General features: G+C 38.1%; 1 protein-coding gene across 5 annotated transcripts in view; it reads right to left on the bottom strand.

Moving 5' to 3' along the window:
• Positions 1-584: 584 nt before the first annotated feature.
• LOC126465421 (cytochrome c oxidase assembly protein COX15 homolog) overlaps positions 585-21,981 on the bottom strand; it is a 106,046-nt gene continuing 84,649 nt past the window's right edge. For all 5 annotated transcript variants that reach the window (XM_050096308.1, XM_050096307.1, XM_050096305.1 and 2 more), the window contains 2 exons: positions 1,149-1,262; positions 585-750 (listed from right to left, as the gene is read on the bottom strand). In XM_050096308.1, coding sequence (XP_049952265.1) covers positions 610-750; positions 1,149-1,262 — 255 coding nt within the window. In that variant the 3' untranslated portion in view covers positions 585-609. The remainder of the gene's footprint in view (positions 751-1,148; positions 1,263-21,981) is intronic.

Here is a 21,981-nt window from a genome sequence, read left to right on the forward strand (position 1 = left end):
ACCACTGACACTGAAAGTTATTTAATTCATCTTTTCAGTGGTATGAGGATTTACGACCAGAATTTCTTCAGATTTTGTGAAATGTCATTTGACAATATTCTACTACGGCAGTCATTGAAGGCATCACTCTCTTGACAGCCAAACATGTTTCATTCAACATCTCTCTATCTATAGCCCTACCCTTTATTTTACACCTAACGTTACTGGTCGAGGTGGCCATGTGAAGCTGCTGCGCCCAGACCACTGCAACTGTCAGGGATCAACTTACTCTGTCTCAACTATAGGCTGAAATACTTAGGAACACTTTACAAAAAAAAATTGACTTTAATTAGAATGAGTATTTACATCGTGTGTGTTTTAAATAATGATATAGCGAATAAGCCCAAAAGTACAAAAATAGAATCCTGTTTACATAACACATTTTTGCATTTGTGGCGATCAGTATTTGCATATAGTAGAAGTTGTTTACTCATGATTCCACACCATAAGTCAGTAGTCCCTATAAATGTATCTAGGACTATACTACTGCAATCTAAATAACAGTTCATATCTTACATCAGACACAGAATGAAATACGACAATGGTTGGTAACAATCATTTATATTTCCATTACTTTGGTAACTTCTTGACATATTTCAATTCATGAGTGAGCCACACAAGTAATGACAGTAGAACAAGTGAGCCAGACTGATGGCTTGCAGCAACTGGGACAGGAACATATGTGAGAAGTGTGGTGATTCCAAGTGTAACCTGAAAAATCGAAATTGACCTCCACTTACTGAATGCCAAAAAAAAAAAAATCATATTTATGAGTTAGTAATAAAAAACTACTATTCCACTTTGACTACACAAAATCATGTTTGTTGTGTTTGTATCACAACTAGTTCTGATCATCTGACATTTTCTTTTAATGTAAACACATACAACATGCTTATGTAAGTACACCCTGAAAATGGCTGCTGGCTGAAACTAGCCATAAAGTAAATACATTAAAAAAAGATACTGTGCAGCATGCAGCAGCTGCAGAGTCCAGAATCAACTAGAAATATTAATTAAATGGTAAAGTTTAACATTTTATGACTGCTGGTGGACTCTATATTGAAGTGTCAGGAGTAAGGAAAATCAGCTCAAAGGAGTAATAAACTAACCTGCAACCAGGCCATGACAGCCACAGCAGTTGCTGCTGTGTAAGCACGGGGTGGAAGAACCCTCTTACGTGACAGTAGCCACATCCCCGTAATTATTCCCAGTGTAGATGTTCCCTGCAATAACACATACAGTGTCTTTGAGTTACAAGAAAAAAACTACTGACCTATTATTATTAAACATTTATCCAGTACCTCTGAAACACCATTTTTCACTTAAACTATAATAAACATAACAAAGTATTCTGGAACTTTAACTCACTATTTTTACTTGTGTAGTGTTGTTAAACTCACCACAGTGACTTGTTTCTATGGCTTGACTTTTGTCTAACCAGTACAACTAATATTATTTGCATCTGTGGCATACTTCACCAGGTATATTCTCATTTAAAGAAATTAATTAGTGTTAAAGACATAGGGCTTTCAATCTTTATAAGCTATGCTTAAAACAAACAATAGCACTATTATATGAACTACACTAAAAATGGTTCTGTCAGTGGAGCTAGCTAGCACTCTCTCTCTCTCTCTCTCTCCTCTCTCTCTCTCTCTCTCTCTCTCTCTCTCTTCTCTCTCCCCCTCCCCTCCTCCCTTCTTTCCTCCATTGTTGATGTGTTTATTGTCGGGAACTTTGTCATATTTTTGAGACTATGTACATCCTCCGTTCTGACAGCAGCAAGTAAACTTCCTGATCTGTGGTAGGCTTAGAAGAATGACAGCTTGGTTAGTTCAATAAAAGACAGCAATATCAATAGTCTCAAGTTTAAGCCACAGTGTATTTTCTGGAACTTCCACAGCAAGCCACATGTTATATTACACAAGGCCTCAAATTTAACTATAAACTGTGCACCCAATAATCTGTTACATACACGAACAAACTAGTTATGACGAAGTACACAATAATCCGTGGGGGGGATTTGTCAGTTACCCTCATCAGGTGCATCACCTTCGGAATTGTGGGCGGTGGGCGGGGGGTGGGGCAGGAAGTTTGCCAGCTCTGCTGCCAGCAGTGTTGGAGGTTAGTGAAGGAGTAAAATACTCACCACAAAAAAATAACTAGACTGATCCTGAAAGCACAATACAGAAATGAGACTACTTAGCTATGCAAGTGTAGCCAATATAAGAGTTATATATCTAAAAACAAAGATGATGTGACTTACCAAATGAAAGTGCTGGCAGGTCGACAGACACACAAACAAACACAAACATACACACAAAATTCAAGCTTTCGCAACAAACTGTTGCCTCATCAGGAAAGAGGGAAGGAGAGGGAAAGACGAAAGGATGTGGGTTTTAAGGGAGAGGGTAAGGAGTCATTCCAATCCCGGGAGCGGAAAGACTTACCTTAGGGGGAAAAAAGGACGGGTATACACTCGCACACACACACATATCCATCCACACATATACAGGCTATATGTCTGCTTGTGTCTGTATATGTGTGTGTGTGCGAGTGTATACCCGTCCTTTTTTCCCCCTAAGGTAAGTCTTTCCGCTCCCGGGATTGGAATGACTCCTTACCCTCTCCCTTAAAACCCACATCCTTTCGTCTTTCCCTCTCCTTCCCTCTTTCCTGATGAGGCAACAGTTTGTTGCGAAAGCTTGAATTTTGTGTGTATGTTTGTGTTTGTTTGTGTGTCTGTCGACCTGCCAGCACTTTCATTTGGTAAGTCACATCATCTTTGTTTTTAGATATATATTTCCTACGTGGAATGTTTCCCTCTATTATAACAATATAAGAGTTATCTGCACATATTTTCCTCAGAAGCATGTTAAAGGCAACTTGGGCAATTCTCTATCGCAGAACAAGAAAATAAATAGACCACATGTCCTGGCAGACCAAAGATATAAAAGCCGAGTAATGAATGTGAGATTTATAACATGAACCCAGCCAGGCACAGACACAATTTAGTCATGACAGGTACAGCAATGAATAGCTATAGAAAAGCTAAAGGAAGCAACACATCCCATAAATAGTTAGTTAGTTATTGAAAGCTGCTTACCAACAAGGACTTACAATTTGGAACACGGAATGTCAGGACTTTGGCAACACCTGGACCTCTAAATATTCTGTCAGAAGAACTTGACAGATATGAAACGGGCCTAGTTGCAGTGCAAGACACAAGATGCCCATAAACAGGAAAACTGGAAACGGACTAACACATTCTATACTACAGTAGATTGGAAGATGGAAATTTCCAAAAGGTAGTATGTTTCGTGGCCAATAAAAGAATAGCAGTTGCAGTAATTGATTTCTAACCAATTGAGGATGGAAAGAAAGGCAGTTTCTATGCAATATTTAAAGAGGTACTTAAGTAAAATACCAGGACATGATGCAAAGCTCATGGCTAGAGATGCCAAAGCTAAAATCGAAGGGAGACCTTATGGAAGGGAATAGTAGCAATTAAAAGCCTACATGTTGAAAGCACGATACAGAAATGAGGCTACTTAGCTATGCAAGAGTACCCAACGTAATAGTTATCTGTACATATTTTCCTCAGAAGGATGTTAAAGGCAACTTGGCTGCTTCCTGATAGCAGAACAAGAAACCAAATGGACAACACCTCCTGGCAGACCAAAGATATAAAAGCTGTATAATGAACGTGAGACTCATACTGGGAACCCCGTCAGGCCCAGATCACTATTTAGTCACGATAGGTACGGCAACAAATAGCCATAGAAAAGCTGAAGGAAGGGAAGAGCATAAAACAATAGAATACTGACACAAATAAATTGAAAGATAATGACAAGGCACAACAGTTTGTCATTAAGTTTCAAAACAGATCTGAGTTTCTAACAACAGAATACAAACTCTACATTGAAAGCACATGAGAAATAACAAAACAAATGTGAAGAAGCAGGTGCAGAAAAGAAGAAAAAAGTGTTCGCCAAGATTCTTTGGAAAAAATTGGAACCATATTTAAAAGAAGTACCAGATGAGAAACATGGAGGTTCTATGAAGGATCAATCCACCACAGATCAGATCAGATATTTTTACTGAAAGAAGCCATATCAAAATATTGCAAACACAATTAAACAACAACAATACTGTTCATTGATTTTAAGAAAGCCTGTGACAGCATATACAGAGAAACGTTGAGAGAGAAAATGCCGAAGTTTGGAATACTAAAGACAATTACAAATCTTGCAAAAGTTACCATGGAACGGTTGAAAGAAAAAGTGAAAATGGATGGAGAATATTCCAGGGTTTTTGACAAATTTCAGGGTTTAGACATAAAAATAAGAGTAAGGTAAGGACATGAAATGTCACCATTATATTGTTCAGTATTAGAATCAGGAAGCATTTGACTCAGCAAGCAAAACAGAAGACGGAATTAGGATGGGAATACAAATGAATTTACAGTCCCTTGTATCTGGTGTACCACTAATCAGTGAAAATCTACATGACCTGGAAATACTGGCAAGAAAGCCATTTAAAAAAGCAAAGGAAGGTGGATTAGAGATAAATGAAAAAAGAAATGTGGAAAGAAGTGTGATACTGCTGTTATTTTATATATGCATAAATGATATGGCGAACAGCGTACGCAGAAGTCTGCGGCTGTTTGCTGATGATGCTGTAGCGTACTGGAAGGTGTTGTCGTTGAGTGACTGTAGGACGACACAAAATGACTTAGAGAAAAGTTCTAATTGGTGCGCTGAATGGCAGCTAGCTCTAAATGTAGAAAAATGTATTACTACATATGAGAGGGAAAAACAAGCTCATAATATTCAAGTACAGCATCAGTAATGTGCTGCTTGACACAATCAAGTCAATTAAATATTTAGGTGTAACACTGCAAAGCAATACGAAATAGAATGAGCATGAGAGGATTGCAGAAAGGAAGGTGAATTGGGAGGATTTTAGGAAACTGTGGTTCACTTGTAAAGGAGATCGCATATAGGACACCAGTGCGACCCATTGTTGGGTACTGTTCAAGTGTTTGTGATCCAGGCCAGGTTGGATCAAAGGAAGACATCGAGATAATTCAGAGGTGGGGTTCTCAATTTGTTACCTGAACAACAGGTCTGAACAACATGGAAGTATTATGGAGATGCTTTGCGGGCTCAAAGGAGAATCACCGGAGGGAAGATGACATTCTTATAGCTGAACACGATCAGAAAAATTTAGAGAACTAGCATTTGTAGCTGACTGCAGAACAATTCTACAGCTGCCAACGTACATTTCGCAAGAGAAATTAGGGCTCATGAGGAGGCACAAAGACAGTCATTTTTTCCTCACTCTATATGCAAGTGGTACAGGAAATGAAATGAAATGACTAGTAGTGATAAAGGTTAACCTCCACCACACACTGTATAGTGGCTTGTGAAGTATGTATATAGATGTTGATGTGGGAGTTACACGAAAACACAACGTGAAACATTTAGCTTCACCGCACAATTATGATACAACTACTGCTAGGTTGCAGCAGTAATCGAAAAACAAGACAGTCGACATGAAGTGTTCTGGACAGAGCCATTGTGTGACAAAGGGGCACAGTCACAGCCTGTCTCATCTTTTTGCATGTATGTCTGATGTTCTGTATTCAGCAACAATATCAGTCACCAACCTTTTAAATTCTAGCACCGAGTCTTGAAGAATATGTTTGGTCATAACCAAGAAAACTTCACCCATTTCTGCCTAGTGAAATCTTATTGGTTGGCAACTTGTTAAGTCCAATGCGGCCACCACACCACACTAACACATGGAAAATGAGCTCTCCTACTGGATGTGTGGAGAAAGGGAGTGGCCCTTCAGTGACGGGAGTGCAGGTAGGGGTGAAAACATTTTGTGAAGTGCTGAAAATATACTTTTCATGCAGATGATGTGCTATGAAAGAGATGTCACATGGAAGTAGAACAGCACATTTTAAAGACTTTTGTGTTCAAATCTGACATGATATAGTTGCAACAACTATATACACTACTCATGTATATGCTTTGCACCACACACACCCACACTGTAGATTGTGCAGATTGGCAGCAGTGATAGAGAGCCTGAAGCGAAAATGTAGCACGTGAGCTTTCTTTAAAATTTCGCACAGTGTACAGAAATTTGCTGACCAAACTTCTAATAAGCTTCTAACATGAACTGGGGAAGTAAACTCTTTTTTACACATCTGTTTCTCTCATCAAGCCTAAAATAACACTTTAGTGGTGGTGAACATATGAAGTGTGGCTCATAAGAAAAGCATTAAACAATAACAGCAATGGTGACAAAGTATGTAACTAAGTAGATGCTTACAGTTTAACCACTTAGCAGTTGTGATGTTTTTGGTTTAAGTCAGCATGTTCATCAAGTTTTGCTTTTTTTTTTTGTGGGTGAGCACAAAGGATGATCTCTCAAAAACACGTGTTTTGAATGTATAATTTTTAGTCGTAGCAAGTCGGAAAACAGCTTGATTACCTTGTACTCAGATACTGTAGCGGGGCTTTGAATTTCGCCGCGCTACACTCGTTCCCTCAGATAAGAAATATCTCGTCGCAGCGGTATGAGCGCTCGACGGCAGAGAAACTACTAAAATTGTTAACTTTTTTTTGTTTTTTTATTCCGTTTCAATTGTTCTTGATAGCGGTAGCTTAAGGCAGGTGTGATCGGATGCTGATGTAAAAACTTAATGGCTAATCTTGATCTGATTGTAATGTGTAGACATTGTGGAAGTTATTAAGAAATTCGGTGGATGGAAGTAGCAAAGTGAATTAAATTGCATACAGTATCAAGATGATTTTAATTGGTATAAATTAGTGATCCCAGGACTATTGCAAGATTTCGGAGCAGATTTTTTCACGCTGAAATGAAGGAGATTTATGAAGACATGGACGCCGCCCTAAAGAAGATACGTTAATCTGGTAAAGGATGATCTCTCGTCTATGCCACTTCCCCCTGTCAGTTACATTCTGTTATTCTCTGTTTCTTTTCAATAACTTTTGTAGTGAAAATTGGTTTAACTTTTGCTCAAAAACGCCACAAAGGACCACCCCAATAACCCGAATAACGAAGTCCGATAGCTTTTCTGTAATACAAAGTCCGATTTGCTTTTCATTCTTTCCCTTTTTCACGGTCTCTCCTCTCCCATTTTTTTTTATTAACCACTACAACTGGCTCCCGCGACTGGACGCAATTTTCGGATGTGTCGTTTTTGAGCAAATTTGAAACTTTAATTTGTATTTTTTCCGAACAGAGAATAACCAAAAATCCTGAAGTTTAAAGAGTAACGAAAACACCAACTTTATTGTACCTCAGCAAATGATTATACAACAATATTGTAAAGAATTTTTGTAACTAATTCAATGTGTTTTTCTTTTCATGGCATATATTGATGCAAAACTGTTATTTTGAGACCTTTTGGTGATTATCCGATGGAGATGTATTAAGAAAATTCATATTTTAACGAATACGATTTACGCAGAAGTGATTGACCAGTCGCTGCAGGACAGAAAATTTAATGGTGAGTCACACAATTATGTTTCATTCAAACATTCAATAGTCAACTGCAGAATCCATTTTTCCTTTTCCACACATCCTGTAGTTTTCTTCTAGATTTTTACAAAATTATCTATCTCTATTGTAGTTTGTGGTAATTATAGTATTGTTGTAGCATACGAAGATCGTGAATTTGACCGCCAAACAGTCATTTGTTACGAAAAATTTTGTCCGCCCTGCTGCATCTTTCTCAACCATTGTTTGCAATAGAGCAATCATTTACATTGACGAGAAAATATTTCAACCTAAATTTGAGTCAAATCTTTATTAATCAGACTTATATTATTCCCTTTTTGACTTACTATTATACATCCTATTACAATGGAACGTGGTAAGGTAGAGATAGTTTCGGCAGATGAGTTAAGTGAAGTAGATTCATCTTTCAACCAACAAGAAAGTCCGAGTTTTCCTCCATGGACGAGTTCACAGATCAATGCGATGATTTTGCCTCAAACTCGCAACATTTGTGATAATACACAGATGGCGACTTTAAATGACGAAATGTGGAATGGACGCGAGACTAGACCGTCAGCGCCATTGTTAACATCAATGTCAGAACCGAATATGAGACAAATTCAGCAATGTGACACAAATCGGACACAGGAAACTGACAAACTGGACCGACTATTAGAGTTATTTGCAGACATGAAACGAGACGTTAGTCAGAAAATTGACATATTAAACCATACTATGACCGAAAATTTTGAACGGACGACAAAACAGATGACAAAATTAAATAACACCACTCAACAGCTCAGCCAGCGATTTGAGACATTGTCCGATTGAGTCACTAAACAGGAAGAAACTTTGGTTACATTCACACACGAAACAAAAAACAATATCACCCGATGTGAGAATCCGTTAACTCAAATAGTTAATGTGCAGCAGGAAGTGAACACCCGTGTGGAAGAGGTAGCTCAGGCCCACACTTCAGCTAGCTCCACCCAAGAAAAGCTGACTGAAGAAGTGGGAAATATTACCCAACAACTCACAATGGTAGTTCTTGAACAGACCCACCTCAAAGAAAAGATAGAAAAATTAGAAGACCGAGCGGACCTCGCGTCACTAAACAACGACACCAACATGGCCGAAAGAATTGTACATGAATGTAAATTGTGTGACGACTATCTGGACAAAAAACTTGAAACAATTACACAGGACATACTTTCAAAAGCAAAGACACATGTTAAAGACGAGACAAAACACACAGAAGATGAAGTGACAAAATTACGAGACAATGTTGTGCCGTGTTTGGCGATTGGTGCAAACGCATCGCTAGGAAACGACAAAACAGCTAAAACCATGGCTAATGACACAGACAGAACACCACCTATTATGGAATCACCTATTTCCAATCAAAATTACAATGTGCCGCTTTCTTTTCCACCGAACGATCAATATTACGGTACCACACCTAGAGTAGCAAGAGACCTAAATCACATCAATACAGTTATGCCAACCGGCATGGCCGATGACACGTTTGTAAGACATGGGTATTTCCAGACATTTTCCAGTGAGGACAAGCACGAAGTCCACCCTATTGTGTTTATTAGATCATTCGACGGTGTTTTTCCACGTAGTTGGTCAGAAGTCGATAAAATCAGATACGTCACCAATCTCATGAGAGGACGAGCAGCTAAGTGGGGTGCCGCTATGAAGCGGCGGTGCCTTACGTTTGAACAGTTCGAACAAGCCTTCTTGGACGAATTCTGGTCCGAGAATGAGCAACAGAGTCTAAGGAGAGAAGTGTGCAACCCCGAGACCTATGACCCTAAAAAAGAGACATTAAGACAATACTTTGAGAGGTACCTAGACAAGACACTGTACTGGTCCAAACCAGCCGACTTTCCAGCGATAATTGACACTTTAAAGAGCCACTTACCCTCTCCATACCGAGACAGATTTATAGGAGTACCGGAGAATGACATTAAGACTTTCTTAAACTTCTTATATCAAATGGACGTAGTTTACAGAGGCGATTCACGCCATTCAAATTTTACTCATATTACTAACCAAAATCAGCACCCACCCCAAAGGAACCGTAGTGACGGTGGTTGGTGGAACCATCCGTCCGCGACGCGACACAATACGATGCCTGCGCGCGAAACATATTCAAATGGAAACGTGTATGACGGTAGGAACAACCGCAGAAATTCGTGGAATAATAACAACAATAATTATCACCCATATCAAAATGGTAACTACAAGCAAAATGAAAATTACAGACAGTACAACAACAACAGGAGACGTGAGAATAACCGGTACAACCCGGGCTACTTTGACAGGAACATGCCATATAACAGACATAATTACCACCAAAACAATAACAATCCCAACAATCACCGACAGAATATGTGGAACACACAAAATTCACGCATGACAAATCATAACCCTCCACGGAATCCGCCGCCGTTCCCCAGTACAGTTTTGCACTCGCCGCCACGAAGTAGCAATAACAATTGCGGCGCGCCATCAGCTGACGCGTGGGCGCCAACCGGCCGGAATGTGAACATAGTGGAGCTGGTCAATGAACCCGGCCAAACACAGCAGACGAAGGAAAACAGTCGACGACCGAGCTAAGCGCTCATGCTTCGGTCGGGAGGTGGTGTAAGAGCGCAACGGCTGAGACGGTTTGTTTCCTCAGGTACGACGACAAAATGACAGTAGAACAGGAATTAACAAATCTATCAGGTTGATGACCTTGTTCTTTTGCGTTCACATCCAAAGTCTACAAAATTAAAACAACTGAACAGAAAATGGCAGCTATTATATTCAGGTCCTTTCAGAATAGCAAGCATACCTCACCCAGGTTGTTACTCCCTAGAATACCCGTTATCTCACAAGCCGAGGGGGCTGCATCCCCACAGACATTTGAAACCCTTTGTGCACTAAAACAACATAATATAATGATAACTAAGTTGAACATGAGCAAGTTTCTGTGAAAACGAGATCATAAATATTTGTATTGAATACACGAACATTAAGTTATACAGCCTAAGAACACAAACATTCATTTATGGAAATTATATACTGCAGTTACACTTGTACACATAATTATGAAGAGAAGGTAAACCCCGGCGAGTACACTTACTAAATGAGAAAAGATATTCATATAGGAATGAGATCTACACAGGTTACATTTGTTGTTAATTGTAAATTATAAGGTGAACCAACAATTAGTTAGTTATTTCAAGGCACTCTAATGACAGGAGATAATAGCTATTGAGATCAGTAATGACATAGGTATGTAGCAGAATGAATGAGGACGTAAGAATGAATGATCAGTACGAATGAGTTAATATTTAGGTTAATGTAACAAGGTAAGTTACTGTGAAGTAGTTGATGGAGACAAGAGATTATTTGAGGAAAATATTATTGGAGTTTTATGAGAATGGAAGTGCCAAATGGCCCCACGTATGTGATATATTAATGTTTGATGAGGAATCTGTTTAATGTATAAGGATATATATATTATGATGAATATGTGAGTAAGGAATGAGTGAGAATGTTTGGTAATATTGTGCTACATAGAGAAGTGAGTAAACAGTCTACATCTTTAAGATTATGTAAGAATTTCAGTTTGAAAGAAAACATTTGTGATGAGTTAGAACACGTGAGTACAAGGCGTTAAAGGTAAATCTATTTACAGTGCCATTGAAAATGAACGAATGCAAGAAAAGCAGAGTGAACATAATGATGATTACAGCTGTTGAAAGAAATGTAATAAGAAGGTAACTTGGAAACACATTAGCTTTAATTTATTTCAGAAGTGTAACATAGTAACCTTTCGTTAAGTTTTGTTAAGCCACTGTGTGGAAGAAAACATTTATATTTCGTGTTCAGACAGGAGAATGATATTTTAAGGAACTTAAGTTGAAATATAGTTTTTACACAGCCCTCATGTGAATGCATTTGTATAAAAATTTTTTTTACGAAAGTGAAATTTAGTGCCATGTTAGCCTTTATTATACTTATACTTACATATGACAGAAAACTCTGAGGAAGCAAAAGATAGGAGAGTTATTAAGGCCGTTTTGCGACTCGTACAACAAGTCCACTTAAGCGAACAGATGACAAAATTACATCTACGTTGAAGACATTTGACTTTTTAGGCTATGCAAGGTAAGTGCAAAGGAGCAGTGACCATCTGTGCAGCCGACTTCGAGCAACGGACAGTGAGAGAGAGACATTTTACTGTCAATTATAATAATATGTTCTTTATTTATAATTTATAGATAGAAATGATATATATATACTACATACATGATATTTAACTTTCACTAAAGTAGAAGAAAGTTCATGGTTGAACTCTTGAGAGGAAATTTGATATGTTACCATATAATACACATTATGAGAGAGACAATCTCTGAGATACATTTTCCATTTGTATAGACGGTATCCACAAGAAGTGGAGATATTGAGGAAGTACTGAGGGGACATGCGATTCACTCATGCAAGGATTTGTTAAGGTATAATACACTAAGTCATATGAACAGTCAGAACACAAACAGAGAATCTGTCATGATGTTACACTACACAGACTTGACGTAAGGACACTTACATTTACCCAAGATTTGGTAAATTGTAAGCACCTCCTTTCACACACCCCTTGAAGGTGATGCAAACGTTATAATGTATTATATTCTCTCTCTCTCTCTCTTTTTTTTTTTTTTTTTTTTTTTTTTTTTTTTTTTTTTAGCAGTAGGATTTGGCAGTTTTTAGGTAGTGAATAACGAAGTCCGATAGCTTTTCTGTAATACAAAGTCCGATTTGCTTTTCATTCTTTCCCTTTTTCACGGTCTCTCTTCTCCCATTTTTTTTTTTCTTATTAACCACTACAACTGTAGATTGTGCAGATTGGCAGCAGTGACAGAGAGCCTGAAGCGAAAATGTAGCACCTGAGTTTTCTTTAAAATTTCGCACAGTGTACAGAAATTTGCTGACCAAACTTCTAATAAGCTTCTAACATGAACTGGGGAAGTAAACTCTTTTTTACACATCTGTTTCTCTCATCAAGCCTAAAATAACACTTTAGTGGTGGTGAACATATGAAGTGTGGCTCATAAGAAAAGCATTAAACAATAACAGCAATGGTGACAAAGTATGTAACTAAGTAGATGCTTACAGTTTAACCACTTAGCAGTTGTGATGTTTTTGGTTTAAGTCAGCATGTTCATCAAGTTTTGCTTTTTTTTTGTGGGTGAGCACAAAGGATGATCTCTCAAAAACACGTGTTTTGAATGTATAATTTTTAGTCGTAGCAAGTCGGAAAACAGCTCAATTACCTTGTACTCAGATACCAATTTCAATTTTTTGATCAATTTTTACTTGCTGTTGCAAATGTTATGAGATTCATTACCACAAATTATTGTATAAACATTGCACTGTACATTTAATTTCCTTCACTTAGGCAGATTTTATACAAAGTATTGGAGAAGACTGTGATGTTTAATCATGTATGCGAATTATATGTATTTTTGCACATACTTTGGGGGGCTTTAGCATTTTCTTCAACTATGCATTTTCCACAATTTTGCTTTTTATAAGCCTGAACTGCACTTAAACATAAACTAGGGGTTTAGATAAACATACTGAGAGAAAGATCTTGGGAAAGATATTTGGACCAATCTGTGAGGGAGGAGAATGGTGAAGAAGAAAGAACAATGAGATATACATTGAACCATATGTTCATAAGGGAGCCAAGACAAGGAGACTTAGATGGATTGGCTACTGTATTTACTCGAATCTAAGCCGCACTTTTTTTCCAGATTTTGTAATCCAAAAAACCGCCTGCGGCTTAGAATCGAGTGCAAAGTAAGCGGAAGTTCTGAAAAATGTTGGTAGGTGCCGCCACAACTAACTTCTGCCATCGAATATATGTAGCGCTACAACAGGCATGTTTTGCGGCACAAAGATAAATACTGGCGCCAAAACCTCTTCGTCAGTAAATAAATTTAAAAAAAAAAAGGTGGAAAACGAGCTTTTTTTCTCCGCCCCGAGTTTCGACCACTGCACTTTCATACATTATCCAACGAAGTAAATAGAAATTTCGTATTGTTCATCTTCTAGCAGCATGTCAATATACTACGAAAATCCGACTGGCAAGACTGTTTGGGATGTTTGTCAATATGGGAAACTCTACGTCCTGAATTTTTTCCTACCTGTGAGAAGAGATGTTTGCTACTAGGAACTTTTATGAATTGTGAATCACATGCAGTATTCTCTTCACCATAAGAATAACACGAATATAAACATTTTGCCATGTATTTTTTACTGTTTGCTGCTGTCTCATTTAAATCCTATCTGCCTGATAAACTACGAAACTAGAGCGAGACAACAGCAAACGCGGAAGAATACACATATCATGTCATGTTTATATTCGTATTATTCTTATGCCTAATAGTGATACAGTCAGAAATGAAGCACGGCAATTGACTAGATTTTTAAATCTAAGATGACTCTAATTTCTGTGCAGAATATAATGTACTAAAGAGGCGTCTGCAAAGATTTTCAAACGGAGAAAAATGTTCGCTAAACTCTCGTTCAGAACATCTTCCATCATATGCAGTCTATTATTTGGTTCTTGTTGATCATTATCAAAGAAGGCAGCAGTGTAAGTAACCGCCCACAAGAGCAAGCCATGCCGCAAGCGGCGACAGGCCATAAACACTCATTTTCAGAATGCGACAAACAATGCATGACACAGTACAGTAATGCATTTTCAGCTTAGAGTGACTTAAACACATAACGGCACTTATCAGATCAAAGAAAAGTAAGCAATCAATTCAAACCAGATGAAGCATGTGAAATAGGAAGGGTATCCGTATAAATACGGACAGAGCGCCTGACGCATAGCAATGGCTACCTGGTAAAGCTTAACTGCTAAGCTTACGACTCGAACCAAACTACTGTAGCTGTATCGTCATTCATTCGACCTAAATTGTGTCTCATATTATAATGGACCAACTTTGTTTCGATTTGGAGGTGCGGCCTAAAACTTTTATATCCCCTTGAATTTCGAGTCTAAAATTTAAGGTGCGGCTTAGAATCGGGAAAATTTTTTTTCCTTGATTTCGAGTCTCATTTTTCAGGTGCGGCTTAGATTCGAGTGTGGCTTAGATTTGAGTAAATACGGTACGTCTATAGAAGACAGGGAAGGAGAGATCAATACTGAGAGAAGTCTTGCAGACGAAATCCAAAGGGACGAAGACATTCATTTTAGCAAGACCAAAAATAAGATGGAGAGACCAGGTGACCAAGTATCTTCAGATACTTGGAGGAAGGGAAGATGATGCTGAGGACATGACACTGTGTAGGAAGCTATTTCACAAGGCCAAAAACTGGCTGCAATTTGTGGGGCCAGGTGAGTAGGAGTAGTAAGTACACAATATTCTGACACATCAGTTCATGATACATCTCCTTCCTTGTTTCAAACTCCATGTTAGTTACAATTCACTGAAGGAATAAAAAATTTCAAATACACATAGAGTCATGCATTCTAATTGAGTGGTTCTCATTAACCTAACTTTTAAAAGGGTAGAGGGAAGGGTGGGAGACAGGTGGAGGCATGGGGGAAGGAAAGTGTACAGTCAATGTAATGTGTTAGTCGAGGTTCAAACTTAAAAATAATGATTGTTTAAAATTTGACGTCTAAGTGCAAGAAGAGATGCAGAGAAACACACAATACATGCATAGAAACAACAATTTCATGCAACTAATGCAAACAGTATGAGGTAAAACTTGACAATAACACAAAAAAGGAGAAGTAAAGTTGAAGTGAAAGAAACAATGGCTTTGATTTCTTGCCTATTTCTAATGCTTTTATTACTTGTTTTCTTCTCATTCTGCTTCATCCTCATCCTTTACCCATTCTCTGAAACCTATTTATTTGCTATCATGTAACTATGGTAAATTTACATTGCAGTTAGTGGCCTCTCTACTGTGAACAGAATATGCACCAAAACATACTGCATGAGAGTCAGTGGTCAATATTTTTCAAAGACAAAACATTATCTGAAGTGAATTCCAACTAATGTGACACCCCCCCCCCCCCCCCCCAACTCTCTCTCTCTGTGTGCGTGTGTGTGTGTGTGTGTGTGTGTGTGTGTTAAAGTTAAAAAATATGAATGTTTCCTCTAATATTGATAATGGCCTGTGACGAGGGCCTCCCGTTGGGTAGACCGCTCGCCTGGTGCAAGTCTTTCGATTTGACGCCACTTCGGCGACTTGCGCGTCGATGGGGATGAAATGATGATGATTAGGACAATACAACACCCAGTCCCTGAGCGGAGAAAATCTCCAACCCAGCCGGGAATGGAACCCGGGCCCTTAGGGTTGACAGTCCGTCGTGCTGACCACTCAGCTACCAGGGGCGGACTTTCCTCTCAAAATGACGGAGGTCAACAACAAAGGAAGCACCACAGAAGACATAACTGTGAGATGTACACATTCAGTGAATGTGAGTTCAGGAGATATGGATCAAGATGCTGACATAAAACAAGTCATATTGTGAAGAAAGTAATTTGAACAATATGAGAGGTCAACAAACTGAGCAGCCTTACAGAAGACTACAAACAGAAAACGCAATGGGATTTAACAACGTATAACATGTTTCTCAAAACCAGCATGCATGGAGGATTCTAAATGTAGCTTCCTGATAAAAGAACTGTTACACAGCAAACTATATTCAATGCTGTTGGGATGTAGAAGTGCAGCTGATGCTGAAACTAAAATAATGTTATCTGAGGCTATCACTGAAAGAACAGACAGCTGTCATAACAGCTCTTTACATGTAGTGAGCAAGAAAGATGGTGATGTATGAATAGTAACGGATGTGAGAGTGATAAATTAGATTACCATAGAAAGAAAGACAGGAAACTCTTGTTTGCAAGCTCGTGGTCTAGTGGCTAGTGTTGCTGCCTCTCGATCATGGGGTCCTGGGTTCGATTCCTGGATGCGTTGGAAATTTTCTCCGCCCTGGGACTAGGTGTTCGTGTTGTCCTCATCATTTCACCATCATTCATAACAGTGACAAGATTGGACTGCATAAAGATTGGGAATTTATACAGACACTGATAACCGTGCAGTTGAGTCCCCCACAAACTAAACATCATCATCATCATCATCATCATCAGGAAACTGTTCAACTGATACAAAAAGGGAGATGTTATCAGTTCCAAGTAACACCATTTGTATTAAACATCTCTCTGTCTGTATTCATGTGGGTAGTTCAAGAAATATTAAGACAAGCATTATTAAAAAGTGACCCTGTACATGCACAACAGTATTGCAGCTACTTTTAACTAGAAATAAAATCTTAAAATAGAAGAAGTAGTACTGGAAACTATCAGAACATGAAGCATGACAATAAGTTTTCAAAAATCAGGATTTTCTTAAAAAGCAGATCTAATAATGTCTTAGAAACACTGTTGCACATGATGGCATAGAATCAGATCTAAGTAAGTTATAATCCCTACGAAATCAGTATGCATCTCAAGCTATATAGCTGACACCCACATGAGCTATGTACATTCTGGACTGCAGACTATAAGGATCATACATCTTTAATGTATGGCGAGAGGGGAGAGGAAGGTCCTTAGAGCATGTTATGACAGCCACAAAAATGAAAGTTTCTACAGTACACCACAAAAAGTTAATGCACAATATTATTCCACAGAAATTAGATGAAACAATGTCAACAGATTTTTATGTACTATTACTAAGAGCAAAGGGTAACTTCACACAAATTATGATCATAAGAGAAACACTATGAACATTTCTCCATTTATGCCCACTCAGTAAAGAAAACACAAGATCATGATTAATAAGCTATGCTATGATTTTTCCCACACATTATACGATTTGACTGTGTCCTTGCTGATAATGGTCCACAATTCCATTCATGAGTATAAACACTGTTTATGTAAGAAGACAATATATTGTCAAATCATCATCCAGCTTCAAACCTTTGATAACTTACTGCAGAATTAACAAGAAAGTAAGGATTGAAAAGTTAGAAGCATCTGACCAGATCATGAACAACTTGTACCATGACAGTGCCAGTACATTGTCTTATTAGAGCAGAAACAAGATAGTGTTTTTTAAGTATACAACAATTTTCTGACTCATAACAAACGTCTGCCAACAACACATTTATATGGTTGTAGTAATGATTACACAGCATGGTCAATGATGAGAAGAAAGCTCATGATAAATCAGTAAAGTCTATTGCATACTGTGCTCACAATTTAGTTATGTTTCACATACAATCTTTATGAATGAATAAAGAGAAGTACAAATTGTAGCAGTATTATGTTGAACCAACTAGGATCACACACACACACACACACACACACACACACACACACACACACACACACACACACACTCTGCACATCCAAATTTATTATATGTTGAACATACAAAAACTGTAAAACCATACACCATACAACAAACAGGGAACACTGAAGAGGAAGCAACAAGAATCAGAGGAGTGGTAGCTTCAGTGAGCCTTAGAATATATAACTGCCCAGGATGGTGTAACTTGTCATCTTTATGTTAAGTAGCAAACTATCTTTTCCATATTGTTGATATTCTGACAAGGAGTTTCCATTGCTTAGTTGCAAAGTAAGTATTTTATATGGAAAAAGATAATTAAAACCAATGTTGTAAAATTGTAGCATTATTATTTCAAAGTAACTATAGAGAAACAACAGTGTAGCGAGTGTCCGTTAATGTTGTTACACTGGAGCCTTACTCTAGAGCCAACGACTTTCTAGTTTAGGCATGTAGTAGCATCTTGCATCAGTGTATAAAATGTTATTGCAGCCTATTAATTATGTTTGCTAACTGGCACATAAAGTTATCAGGATTTGTCTTCAGGATGAAATGATAGAAGTATCTAGAGAACCCCTAATAATGCCCCATTATCAGTTCCAATAGGAATATAAACAGAATGGAAAATTTTAAATACCTTGGCACCTGGTTCTACAGGTAATTGAATGTTGTGCAGAAAATGAAAGTATGGAGAGTAAGCCTGGCAGGGCACATTGCTAGACGATCAGAAATGTGCTGGGCGAAACCTGAGCTTTTAGGAAACCTGATACAGGGTGTATACGTGGACAAGTAAAATAAATTTCCGGATTTTTCCCGGTTAAAAATACACTTTCTCCCGGGTGAAAACACATTTTTTCCATGTTAAGTAACAGTATATTTTCCCTCGGAACTGCAAACCTTATCAATCCTTTGAATGATTATGGTTTTATACACGGGTGTACAATTTCACGGCACTTTAGAAAACAAAACTTAGGGAAAAAGACACGTTTTGGAAATATTTTTGATGTGCAGCAACATGTACGCTGCATATTTTCATATTACAAAAGTAAACAAACACCGCATGTTGCTTTCCGAATCATTGAAATCGAGATTGCAAAGCACTTTGTAAGCCAGTCATAGCTCATGTCACATGATCTCGCCAGCCGATGACAGCAGATATTCAGAGCATAGGACAAGTGATGTAGTCAGCCAACAGCAACATCACTGTTAAGTAGCACGAACACACAAACAGGGAAAGTTAACAGTTTAAATTAACATACAAAGTGTTGCTACAAGAAAAGCAAAGCTTTCACATATAATATTGGTCTCTACGGTTAATAAGCTGCAAGAGAAGCTGAGCTTTTGCATATAATGTTGATCTTTTTTGTGCGTGTTACACTGTAAGATATATCACACAAATGTGAAATAAAATTTTTTATATTGGCTATATGTCTTATCTTCAGGGTTCGAAATTCTTCTAAATGGCTCGTCATCAAAGAGTTGATTTTTAAATGAGAGTCAAAGACTCTGTGATTTAAGAAATTCATGGTACATCCTCGCACATAGTTCTACTTACTTAAAAGGATATTTACTTTGAAAGTAACGCTTTTCAAACCACCATTTGCAGTATTTTCCCGCGACTGTTAGAAATAGGTTTATTTCAGCAGTTGCCTGAGAGCGCAGATAACAGACGACACCGTGCTTGTGCAGCTACCATCACTTACGAGGCCCGTATGTACGTACGTGTAAAACATTAAAAGATCAGTCATCAGAGGATACTCCAACAGCTCAGGAATTTCGTGAACTATACTAAAACGTGCACATTTAAAGTGCACATTCGTATGTCCAGATTCCCAATGAAGTAGACCATGGCCTGATATTAAGCTTTTCAGTGTGGTTTTCAGGATGTAAATTTTCTTGGAGCACCAGCACTGTATTATATCATGTTTGGTTCTTTATTATGACATAATGCCATAGGTGCTCGAAGATGAAAACATGCACTTGAAATGCAGTGAACAGTTGAAACTAGCCAGTACTGTGGAATTAAACATTTTGTTTCAAATACATTGACTGCCTCTGCGGAAAAGGTAAATAAAAGTCAAATTTCTTTAGCAAACAGACAAAAATAACTTGATTGTTCTGCAAGGCGATTAATGCTTGACTGTCAGAAAGGTGGAAATAAAATATAATCTAAAACTAATAACATATTTTAGCCTTCTGTAATTATGTGAATGTATTTTAATTCACTTGATAGCTCCCGGCGACAGGTATCCATTTTGTTTTCATTTGACGTGAGAGTAAACAAAGGGGAAACAGCAAAATCACTAAATGTAAACACGGGTCACGTGGAGACTACCCACTATAAGTCAGATTGTTCTGCGCATCAGGCTCGGATCTACAATATTTGTGAAAGGGGTCAAAAAAAAAAAAAAAAAATCATCTTGTAGTGCGCATCTTTCTGAAAAGTCTGAAACACAAAACATATGTGTTCGAGGAAATGTAAGACATGTTATTTGGTCTTAAGTGTGCCAAAGTGCAGTGCCACGCCTCTTCATCCAGCATTCTGCTATAGCATGTCACTGTTTTTCGCTCTGTGGAACTGAAACGTGTATATTTTGCAATGGATGCCATCAAACCTACACAGGATAGTGGAAATTGAAATGTCCTGTGGTGCCTCTCCTGCTCCCAGTCGGTCCGTTTGACAGCCTGCCCCTCTTTTAAAAAAATGTCGCAATTAATAGTTAATGGGATTATTTGTAATCGGGAGAACAGGAACTCTTCAGAAAATTTACACTCTTTATTGTCTTTTAGATAATAATGTGCTGTTTTGTGTGGCATAAAATTAAATACAGGATACATAAAACCAATAAAGACAAGAGACAGGCAAGAAAGTACACATTTCTTCAATCCTTAGCTCCTAAAAATTTTTTTTCTCTCTAATCTTGCTACAGCTTTACATGACGTGCTTTCCCTTCTGCGAAAGAATCTACTACCTCATCAAAGTTCGTCAAACTTTTGGCTACATGATAAATCGGAATGCTGTTATCTAAAACTGAAAAAGCTGTTAATACAAATAATACCCAAGACTGGTGTGGTTCCTCGAACTGATTACGTCTATTTTGTCACTGTCTGCTAGATAACACAAAATAGGCCTTTCTAATATTGCAGTAGTTTTGTAGCACACACCGAATAAACGAGGCTGTTTTGGCACAAATGGTCATTTTTATAACACGATAGAATATCATTCACGAAGTACCCATGTAAAATGCCTATAAGACTTACTACAAGCAAAAAGCTTTATGTTCCATTTAAGTTTCGGGCGTGCAGCCACAAGAAATCTCCTTCTTCTTCTAATATTTCGGCTGTATAACGTTCAGCCATCTTCAGAGTGAGCCGCAAGACTGCCGTTCCAGTGCTCTGTGGCCGCATGCGTAGTCGCGCAGTACAACAATATAAAGGGACGAAGCGAGCACTGGAACGGCAGTCTTGCGGCTCACTCTGAAGATGGCTGAATGTTATACAGCCGAAATATTAGAAGAAGAAGGAGATTTCTTGCGGTTGCACACCCAAAACTTAATGGAACAGTCTTTGGGCCGCCAAAACCTGAAGATTCACAAAAAGCTTTATGTTAGGAAATAGTTTCACATTTCATTCATAAGCACCAATTTCTCAATCACGAGATCGAAAAGTAATATTATGAAATTTTTATATAAATTTGGAATCGTCTTATTCTTCCATAATTTGTGTGATGTCCCCGTTTCTTCTTCTTCCTGGTTCTAACAAATTATCTTGTCAATATAATGGAAGGAAACATTCCACGTGGGAAAAAATTATATATAAAAACAAAGATGAGGTGACTTACTGAACAAAAGCGCTGGCAGGTCGATAGACACACAAACAAACACAAACACACACACAAAATTCAAGCTTTCGCAACAAACTGTTGCCTCATCAGGAAAGAGGGAAGGAGAGGGGAAGACGAAAGGAAGTGGGTTTTAAGGGAGAGGGTAAGGAGTCATTCCAATCCCGGGAGCGGAAAGACTTACC

This window comes from Schistocerca serialis, chromosome 1 (genome assembly GCF_023864345.2).
Source record: "Schistocerca serialis cubense isolate TAMUIC-IGC-003099 chromosome 1, iqSchSeri2.2, whole genome shotgun sequence".
In the NCBI taxonomy this organism is placed as follows: Eukaryota; Metazoa; Arthropoda; class Insecta; order Orthoptera; family Acrididae; genus Schistocerca; species Schistocerca serialis.